The sequence below is a fragment of the Lichenostomus cassidix genome, chromosome 6, assembly GCF_008360975.1.
Source record: "Lichenostomus cassidix isolate B80296 chromosome 6, HeHo_3.0, whole genome shotgun sequence".
In the NCBI taxonomy this organism is placed as follows: domain Eukaryota; kingdom Metazoa; phylum Chordata; class Aves; order Passeriformes; family Meliphagidae; genus Lichenostomus; species Lichenostomus cassidix.
In genome coordinates, this window is record NC_139487.1 from 13124841 (window position 1) to 13135288 (window position 10448).

The window sequence follows — 10448 nt, forward strand, 5'->3', positions numbered from 1 at the left end:
TCAGGTGCAAAGGGCTGCCCAGTGAGGGGAATGTCACCCAGCCTTGGTGACACTGAGCAGTGGTCCCGTATCGATCCGTATGCTGGCTGTGGGCAGAGCACATCTGGGAACATCTGAAAGAACCTTCTGGTCCCACACACAGCCCCATCTTGTGCCAACAGTGGGGAACTCTCCATGCCCCTACCCCTGTGTTCTTCCATCACAGCCAGACCCAAGGAGCACAGCCACGTCCCACTGTGCACACAAACACACCATTTATTATTTGACACCAAAAATTACAGCCTTGGAAAGAGGCAAAAATAAATAATCACATTTTTCAAGTGGGGAGGTCTGTCCATTTCCTTCTCCATCTGTGGGTCATGGGGCCTAATGCCTTGTGGAAGGCCTGGGAATGTTGTAGGAGTTAAATGCAAGTGGCCTGCAAAACAAAGGTCACCTATGTCACCCCCAGCCACAAAGGGGAGCAAGGGACAGCTCAGGATGTACTGGGATGGTCAAATATCATCTCACTCTTATCACCCAGTCCCACAGAAAATAGGGTATAGAGACAGCTTCCCCAGACTCACCAACTTTGGAGACTGGGAGCAGCAGCATCTCCAAATGTACAAGTGTGGGAAGATGATAGGGTGCCCCACAACTGTTTGCACTGCACAGGTCCCACCTTCACAGCCATCCCCTGCTACCAGCACACTCCTTGGTCTGCACTCACCCTGCTCCCCACCCACCTCCCTCTGTGTCCCAACCCCCTTCATAACACAGGGGCTGCCCCCCACCCCACACAGGGACATAGCAGCGTCAGTAGCTTACATCTCAAATTCTTCTTTCCTGGAGGGGAGAAAAAAGAGGGGACAGTGTTAGTGGGGCGAGAAGATGCCTTGTGGAACAGCCCAGCACCTTGCAGTGGGACAAGGTCTCCCATGGGTCACAAAAGGAAAGCACTTGGGCTTCAGGGGGTTGTGATCTCCTCCATCCTGGCTGCCTGATCTGAACACAGAGCACAGGCTTACAGCCCCCCAGTGCATCAGTGCTCCTTCCCCAGGCAGGCAGGGCACGGCCCCACACTCAGCAGCTCAGCAGCACCCAGCTCCCTATGCACATCTTCACTTCCCTGAGGTTCCTGGGCAGCTGAGCTTATTTCTCCAGCCAGCTCAAAAGGGTGGCAGGTGGGGGTTGGAGAGCCCCCAGTACACCAGCTGCACCACAGGGCCAAGATATAGCCCTCAGAAGTTGGAAATCCAACTGGAAATCACTCTCTGTCCTTAGGGGTCAGTGCCTTTACTGGTGGTGCAGCTGCTGGGCAGAGCATCCCAGAGGGCTGGGAAGCAGCCCTGGAACACCAGCAGCCATAGGTGTGTGAGCAAGCACTGCACCCCCATGGCAATGCCACCAGCCGCACAGCACATTGCATTCTGCACAGCATCCGGCTGTGCTCCCATGCTGGTGCTCCAGCACAGAAACAGTGCAAAACAGAATCGGGGGTGGACTCAAGCCAGGCTGGGGCTACAGCCCTGCCAGGCTCCATCCTCCTAAGGGGGATACACCTTTGTCTGCCCAAAGTGGAGGTTCAGAGTGGGCAGAGACAAGCTCTTATCCAGAACATCTCCATCCTCAGAGGCTGAGGCCCCAAGCCACCTCTCAGGTCTCCCCCAGCCCACGTTTCTTTAGCATCAGCCCCACAGTCTACCACAGGACATGAAGGGACAGGTGGCAGTGTACAAGGGGATTCCACACCCAATGTGCTCACAGGGGGTGGGGCTGCTCCTCACCTGTACCCATCAGCAATGTCCATGCGGCGGTAAAACTTGGCGAGTCTGACGGTCAGGATGATGCTGGGCAGCAGGAACAAGGTGCACCAGCCCAGACTGAACCAGAAGGCATTCTGGGGAAGGTGGAGGAAGAGCCATTAGGTACAGGCAGTGACTGGGAGCACCTCTTTTGCTCCCAGGGTTCCCCAATGACCACCCACCCCTTCTCAGAGCCTGGCCTTTGCTCTCAGCCACAGCAATTTTCTAGGGAGAAGCTGAGCACAGCTTTCTGTGGATCCCTCATCCTGTGCATCCCTCATCCTTCCCAGCATCCTGGGACAAGAGGACCTCACTGGCACCCCACACATGTGAGTCACTCCCCACACGGCTGCCCCACTCACCACGGAGTCCATGATGTAGTCACAGCCAATGACCTCTACATTATCCAAGGACTGGGCTATGGGCTTGCAACGTGCCACATCATCTGTCAGCTGGGAACATGGTGGGGACAGCATATGTCAGCAACCACCAAGCCCTGCAGCTCATTGCCCTCTTCTCTCCACCTCACCGCAGAAGGCTCAGCTTACCCTGCTCTTGGCCCATGAAATGTAGGTCTCAAAGATATCCAACAGCTGCTCCAGGAAGGCCCTCGTCTCCTGGAGGGGCAAGCACATAGTGGAGATGCTGCACCACCAGCCCCCTCCGTGCCCCATGTCCCCTCCATGTCAGGATCAGGGCTCTCAGACCACATCAGCCCAGCACCAATAGGGCTGAAAGCTTCAGCCCACCCCAGTCCCTTGCCAGGGATCCCATAAGGGAAGGGGGCACCCAGAGGTGCAGGAGATACACAGGGAAGACAACAGGGCACGATGAGCAGCCAGACAAGGTTTGGCTTCTCTTCACAGCAGGAAGTCTTGGTGAGGGGTCTGGTCCATGTGGTCTGGCAGCAGGGTAAGGCAAGCTCACATTCTTGATGATTTTTGGCGTCTCCCTCTCCAGGAACTCCTGGGTTTTGTTGGCTTTGTCCAGCGCAGCTGTTGTCTGTCCCTAAGGTGAAAGGTGCTCTCAGCAGTGTGATCTAAGTGAGTTCCCTGCCCTTCACTGACCCTACACAGCAGCAATCCCTGGGGCATAGCCTCTCAGAGCTGTGATATTCCCAATAATCACACATTGGCAGTGCCAAGTACCTGAGGTAGAAGAAGCCTGCACCTGGCAGGGTCCATGGCCTCCCTCCCTCTATCCCATGAACAGCCCCTGCAGCACATGAAGAGTCCCTCAGCAGCCACCAGTCCCCCAGACTGCAGGTTAGCCCCACATCTCCACTGAAGGACCTCGAGGGTGCTTTGCAGGGTGCCCAGGACTGGGGTGCACTCCCCTTGTCAGCTTACCTCTAGCTGGGCAGCCCCATTCTGCACTGAGTGGATGTTCTCCTTCAGACTTTGCTGGGGATGGAGAGAGGGGAGTCAGAAGTGCAGACCCCACGGCTCAGACAAGACCCTGCCAGCAGGCTCTGAGGTGTAGGAAAGCCCAGCCCAGCATCCCCAGGATGTCCCCCAGCATTGCTCACCAGTGGCCCAGAGAAGCTCGCCTGCATCTTCTTGTCCAGCTCCCTCAGTTGACGAGCCTTATCTTCCAGGTCCTCCTTCACATCCGTGCCCTGGAAGAGCTGCAGTCAGCAGTGCCCAGCTCTGTGCCTCACCACAGCCAGCTGATGAGCCAGGCTGGGGAAAAGAGCTGGGTGAGAGTGAAAGGCCTCCCCTCGACACCCAGGCAGGCACAGAGAAACACCTGCAACCAGTGGCTTTGGGGACAGGGTGGCCATGGCCCTGGGGTGTCATGGTCTCTCACCTCTTTTTCTGCCAGCTGCTCCAACTCTGCAGCCAGATCCAGGAGGCTTCCCTGGGTCATATTCTGCTCCAGCTGGAAAAGACAGGGACAGAGCCATGAGAATGAGGAATGGGGCTCATACCCCTTCTTTGTGGGGCAGAGAGGAGCCAGGACCTTCTGGGCAGAGGATGTGCCTCCTTACCCTAATGGGTTACACAGATGGCAGAGGACTCCCACAGCAGCAAAAAGGAGAGAGCAGTCAACCTCCTCAACCCACATCCAACCCCCCCATCCCAATCCCAAGCTGCACCCAGCACACCTGCTCCAGGGTGAGGGTGAAGTTAGGGGGCTGTCCAGCCCGGCTGGCATCCAGCAGCAGTTCTTTCTGGCTCTGGCTGAGCAGGGAGATGGGGCTTAGGGTGATGTTCATCTTCTCAAAAGCTGTGGAGATGTTTCCTGTGTACTGCCAAAGCAAAGAGGGCCATGATGGGATGTGTGCTGGCCCCTCACTGTCCCCTCAGCCCTGCGTCCCAATCCCTGCCCTCAGACCCTGGCACCCCACGCTCACCTGGCTGATATTCAAGAGCTCGTCCAGGGACACCCTCTGGTCCAAGTGCAGAGTTTGCCACAGGGAAGCATCCTTCTGGCATTCCCTGCAGATGGGGGCACAGGACTGTAAGCAGGGCAGGCGAGGGCCATCCCCTCCCAGGAGCATGTCCTCGCCTGCACAGGCAAGTCACACTTTGCACCTTCCCTGGGATCAGTGCCTGCCCACAGCCAGGGCAGGTAGGGCAAGCTGCCCCACTCCTGGAGAGCATCTGAGGGCATTGAGCAGCTGTATCCTGCCCAAAGACACCATGTCTGGGCTGGGACCCACCTGTATATCTCTGAGAAGTTTGCCTCGACGCCCAGGATCTCTGAGAGATTGAAGTTAGGGATCCGGCCAGGGGTGTCCAGGAGCTAAGAGCAAAAGAGATGGAGAAACTACACACAGTGCAGGGCAGGACACTGGAAGTGCATCTCAAATGGCCAGTGCTGCTTCTGCTCTACCAGCAGCCTCATTTAGGCAGCAGTGGCTCCAGGCAGGGCTGTCTCTCCACAGAAAGCTTACCTGGAAGAGCTGCTGGTTGCGCCAGGACTCACAGAAGAACATGTAAATATTCCCCCCCAGCATGAAGATGATGAGCACCAGCAGCATCAGCAGCCAGGAGAAGATGAAACTGAAGCCAACCCCTCTGCCGGGACAGAAATGCCATCAGCACGTGTGGCCCCCAGCTTGCAGAGCCCAGGGGCTGCACACCCCTCACCCCCCACAGGTCTGGGAACACCACCCTTCCCACAAGCACATCTCTGTTCTGCCTGCAGCCCCCAGAGCATGACCAAGCTCTGCCCTGGACCTTGGATTCCAGAATAGCTTCCCACAGCTTTGCAAGCCAGAGGACCACAGGACCATGCACTCTCTGCCAGCCCTGGCTGGCACGGGGCAAATGGGCTCCTCTCAAACACCTCTCACCAGCACCATGTTTTACCTTCATTTTACCACCCGCACAGGGAGCTGCCATGGGGCAGGCTAAGAAGCTGCAGTAATATGATGATTCAGGAGCTTGAGCATTCCCAGGCCAGCCCTGCCCACCCATCCCACCACTCCCACACATGTCCTTGGCAGCCAAGGGAGCCTCACGCCATGAAGAAGTTCCCGCCAGCAGTGGAGAGACAGCTGCGCTGCGTGGGCAGCACACCGTCCTTCAGCCCCAGGGGCCCCAGCAGCAGTCCAAAAATGTTGCAGAGGACTACCAACAGCACCATGAAGCACAGGACAGCACACACAATCAACCTGGGGCAAGACAAAGGGCAGGAGTCAGGCAGCAGGACCTGGCACCTCGAGCAGAGCCCAGTAGCCTACCAGCTGTCTTCATGGGGAGGAAAAAGGGTCCCAGGCACCACAGCAGGGAAGGGGCTGGTGTGTCTGCAAGGCACAGCTCTGACTACCCTGGCACCCACAACCCCACCACTCAGCAAGCCCCCACCTCCAGCAACTGGAGGATCAGGAGCCTGAAACTCTCCAGACAATGGAGCTGGGGATGCAGCCCCTCACCCACCTAAGCTCATCCCAGGCGATGATTGGTTCCCTGTACTCCTCCAGCACTGATGTGGTACTGTTCACAAAGGAGCCAACTTTCTCCTCCAAATCTGGGAGTGGCAACTCTTCCTGCAAGGTCCTGATCTCCTGCCTGATGAGGCCCAGCTGGTCCTGGCTCTCTGCAAGGAATGGGGACACGTCGGCATTGAGAGCTGCTGCCCAGATCCTGCAGGGCAGTGGAGACTCAGAAAGGATAGGAAAGGGGCAGTCACAGACAAGGATGACATTGGCATTATGGCACCTGGTGACAGCCAGAGCTGCAGGGAAGGCCTCCAGGAAAGAATGGGTTGGCAAGGGAGAAAGGAGCCATAGGAGAGGGAGAAATCAGCACACACAGCCCTGCTTACTTGCCACCACTTCCTGGGACTGCTCTTGCACCTTGTCAGCAGTTGTGTTCAGAGTTCTGTTAACCTGCATCCAGGGGAGCACAGTGTACAGCTCAAATCCCTGCCTGCAATCCAGGGCTGAGCAGCACATGCTCTTGTCCCCAGATCCCAGCAAGGTTCCCACAGCACCCACTCCACCCTACCAGTGTTCAGGGATGGTTGGAACAGCGAGCAGACCTCTGGCCAGCCCTTCTCTCCATGTCACTGAGTTCCTGACAGAGCTCTTCCCAGCCCAGTCAGCACAGCCCCAGCAGTGCCAGGAGCACCCAGTTTTGTGTCTGCATGAAGGGGACACCCCTTACCTCCTCTAAATCGTTCTTTATGTTAGAGTCAGAGACACTACGCAGTGCCTCCCGCTGCTGCTCCACACTGGGGATCTGCAGGGAAGAGCCTGGAGTGAGGGAGCTGTGGGGGCTGGGGAGGGGATGCTGGGGCCCTCACCCACACCCTGCCCCTCCTCACCGTGCTGAAGTTGGCGGTGAAGGTGAGCCCATCCAGGGACACTTGGCTGCAGGGCTGGCCACAGTGCTGCAGGGTCTGGTTGAGCCTGTCCCGCAGGCTGGCCAGCTCCTGGCTGTAGTTGCTCTGCAGCTTCTCAAGGTCTGAGCGACTCTTGGCAATGCTGTCAAAGGTGCCCTTCAGCATCTCCATCCCTGGGGAGACAGCGGGGAGCTCAGGGCCTCATCCTGCCAGTGTGGCAGGGACTTGTTCTTACCCAGCTGAATCTCGGGAACCCATAAAAAAATGCAACTTAGGGGCATGTCCAAAGTCACGGTGCTTGCCCCAAGTATGGAAGGGAGGCCATACTGGGAGCCTTACCCAAATATGCACCTACCCCAGCTCTCAGTTCCAGAATCCCCCTGAGTCCCCTGCCAGGCTCCCAGGGATGGGGCCATTCATTACCTTGCAAGAGGCTCTGGAGGGATTGCAGAGCCCCATCCACGCTGCTCCTGATGCGTGAGGTGATCGTGCTGCCCAGGTTGGGCCCCAAGTCTGCAGAGATGGCAGAGGCGGTGTCAGTGACACCCTGCAAGGTCATGGGGCTTGCAGAAAAGCTGGTGAAAATGCTGACACCACCAGCACCCCATCCCTCACCCACCCCCCAGGTGGGGGCAATGGGGATATCCCCACCCACCCATCATCTGCACCACCCTTCACAAGGAGGAGCCTGAATGGGGAAAAGCAGCAGCTGGAGAAGAGCTGGAGCCTGGAGGAGCCTCCAAACATAGTCCCTTTAGACCTCCCCATAAAGAGCAAGCCCAGTGCCCCCCAGGGCCAGCAACCATCCACAGGGCAGAAAAACCCACACAACACCCCCACTGCCCAAGAACCCCCAACGCTGGAGCAGCTTGCCACAGGGCCATGGGGATGCTCCAGCCCCTCCCATTGCACACCCTCACCCTGGAGGCTGTGGTTGGCGTAGTCTAGTGGGAGGTCGCTCCTGTCGATGATAAAATCAATTTGCTGTGGGGACAGAGATGTGGTGTCAGTGAGGATGGGGACCCTTCTCTGCTGCCAGACCCACTGTTGCACTTCCCCAGGGGGCTATTTGGGCTGCTCCTCCTGCCTGGCCCTTTGCTCCCCAGATGTGACAGGGGGACCATGCGTGCCTGGGGGATGGAGGCCACGTAGGTGTGGACGTTGTCCAGAGTGTTGTTCACATTGGGGAAGGTGCTCTTCACAGCCTGGGAGAAGCGGGCGTTGCTGATGAAGGCACAGACATTACCAGCCCTACAAGAGAAGGGTGGCAGGGTCAGCATATAGGGAGCTCAGTCCCAATGCTCCCCTCCAGTACCCTCCAAATACACAGGACTCCAGCCTGCAGGCTCTGGAGAACACTAGTGAAGCTTGCTTCCAGTGCATCCCAGCAAGTGTCCTGCTCTGAGGGACCAGAGAGGAGGGATGCGGGAAACTGAGGCACAGGGGAGCCCAGTACGCCTGCATTTCCCCGTGGGGCAGCTGTAGGGAAAGGTCTGCACCGTGCCAAAGCGAAGCCCCCCAGGAGCAGCTTCCCACCGCCGCTGCTTCCTCTCCTTTGTCCCGCCGTGCCGAGACCTACTCATGAACAATGGCAGTTTCCTGGCACAGCCGCCAAGCGCCAGCATTTCCAGCCACCCCTGGGTTCCATCCGGAGCCTCCCGGCCGGCACACTCACAGGAGGAAAGCGGAGACCAGCAGCACGGAGGCCCAGAGCGCCCGGCGCCGGCAGCCCATCCGCCGGCTCTGCTTCTGGTACATGCGGCCCCCGCAGTTCCCGCAGCAGCGGCAGCAGCAGAAGCAGCATCCCACCAGCGGCACGAGGATGATGAAGAGGATTCCAATGGCTGCGCAGACCAGGAAACCCAGTTCGTAGAGCAGCAGCTGGGATAGGGAGAATAAGAGGCAGCATAACGCTGGAGCTGCTGAAGGCTGCTCAGTTCTGAGGCCCTGTCCAGACCCAAACAGACAAAATGGGTCCACCCAGGGAGCTGCACATCTTCCCTTGATGCTGCCCAGCATCCAGGGCTCAGCCTCAGAGCAGCATCCACCAGCATCCCCCAGTCCACAGTGGTCTGGGGCTGCTGGCTCTCTGCCCCAGCTGCCTGCTCACCTCTTGGACGTGCTCCTCGTTGATTTCATTCCAGGACTCCCCAAAATTAATCAGTTCTGGGGGACAAGAAGCACAGAGGGCTGTGAGCAGGTGCTGGGTCCTGGGGGGCTCTCCAGGAGGACCCTTGACCCCGCTCACCCCAGAGGGGGGCTCCCAGCCCCAGGCATCACCTGCAGCTCAGACCAGCTCTGAGAATGGCATTTTTCACCCTTTCAGCTTCCCTCCCCAGCCATCACATCACACAGCATTTTTGCACCCGGGAGAAGTGCTGCCAGTCCCCAAGCTCTCAGGGGTCCACAGAACAAGGGGGTTCCTCACCCCAGTGGGCAAAAGGTACATTGTCCTAGGGCTGCCCTCCTGCAGCCCAACCCCACGCAGAAGCCTGAAGGCACTGCCAGCGTGGAATGAGTACTGGGGCAAAGGCCCACTGCCACGGTCCCAGGGCTCTCCCTGCCTGTGCCACACACCCTCACTACAAGCCATGACGGCACACGAGGCCATTGATTGTACCCTGCTATCTACGTGACAGAAGTCCACAAAGCCATCGAGGTGCTTGCCAGCCACACCTTTGCCAGCAAGTTGATGGTGAGCAAGGGCTGAAGCTTGTGAGAAAGGAAGCACAAGTGCCAGCAGCCAGAGTGGCATTTCTCTCCAGGTGGGCAGCACCTGCCCCACAAATATTGAGCAGCTGCAGGGTCCTGGTATCACCTATGCAAACCTGCACCTGCTTTGCAACAGGAGCAAGGGCAAGTGCTGGCAAGCAGGGCAGTGCACAGGGAGAGCACACAGTGCTGCCATGCGGGCATTGGCACTGAGACACACTGTTCTTGGTGGCCAGCAAGCACAGAGGGCTGAAAGACAGGCAAGGACCCTGCAGGCAGAGTGGGGCTTGCTCTGCACATTTTTTGGGGCCTAGGATTAAGATTTTTTGGGGCCTTGGAGGAAGGATGGGGCAGAAGTCTGCAGGGTGGCATTACCACTAACGCCTGTCCTCGGGACCTGCTGAGACAGCCCCACAGTTGTTATGGAACATGAGCAGGACACAGCTGGCAACCCTTGGGATTCCACTCCGATTGCCCTAGCCATAGCCCTCCTTATCCAGTGCCCCAGTGTTTAAATTCTGGATGGACAGTCAACACTGCAGGAGGGCTCATGCTCAACAGGGACCCTGCGGTCCCAAGCAGCTCCCCCACCACCACTGCCAGCCCCCCGCCGCCTTGCACCCACCTACGGGCAGGGGGTTGGGCTGCACCAGCCGCAGGAAGCCGTGTGCCATTGTCACCAGCCCTGGCGTGCTGCTCTCCGGCGCCTCAGGGCCAGGACCGTACGAGGGCTCCGAGATGTTCCCCAGCTCCATGGCAGCAGCTCCAGTGGACACCTGGGCACAGAGAGGAGCCGTCGGTGTCGTCGGGGCACGGGACCACCCAACCTGCCCTGCCTCCTGCCTCCGACCAGGAAACGCAGAGAGAAAAAATCAGGCACCTGGCAACTCCTGCCCGGAAGGGAAGACCTGCGGGAGAGCACCGAGGAAGGATGGGGAGTCCTGTAGGCAGTGGGCTGGGACGCCAGGCAGTAGGTGCCCACGAGGGACCAGGGGGGCTGCGGGGGATGAAGCGGAGTCAGAGCACTCACCCTGTCCTCTGGCACTTCTCTGTACCCACTGCTGCCGCACGGTCCGGCCGCACCGCGCCAGCGCCCAGGTCTGTGGTTTGTTTAAGTTTCAGCGGTGGTTGCTGACAAGCTGCCGGGGCAGGCGGTGA

The 10448-nt window shown here is 58.5% G+C and overlaps 1 protein-coding gene across 3 annotated transcripts; it reads right to left on the minus strand.

Annotated features, from left to right (window-relative positions):
• Positions 1-237: 237 nt before the first annotated feature.
• Positions 238-10448, minus strand: LOC146435239 (prominin-1-A-like). Of its 3 annotated transcripts, none has more exons than XM_085065022.1 (25): positions 10321-10448; positions 9916-10066; positions 8689-8744; positions 8254-8459; positions 7709-7829; positions 7499-7562; positions 7002-7091; positions 6561-6751; positions 6401-6475; positions 6060-6123; positions 5672-5831; positions 5254-5406; positions 4684-4807; positions 4450-4532; positions 4141-4225; positions 3892-4035; positions 3594-3665; positions 3313-3402; positions 3134-3187; positions 2712-2792; positions 2333-2401; positions 2147-2236; positions 1767-1879; positions 808-825; positions 238-418 (listed from the first exon to the last, which is right to left on the minus strand). In XM_085065022.1, exons 2-25 carry the CDS (start codon positions 10043-10045, stop codon positions 367-369), a joined length of 2385 nt encoding a protein of 794 aa, XP_084921148.1. In that variant the 5' UTR covers positions 10046-10066; positions 10321-10448; the 3' UTR covers positions 238-366. The 3 variants fall into 3 exon arrangements, with proteins under 3 accessions (XP_084921148.1, XP_084921147.1, XP_084921149.1); XM_085065021.1 differs by having other exon boundaries at positions 9916-10129; positions 10321-10412; XM_085065023.1 differs by lacking the exon at positions 10321-10448 and adding an exon at positions 10171-10288.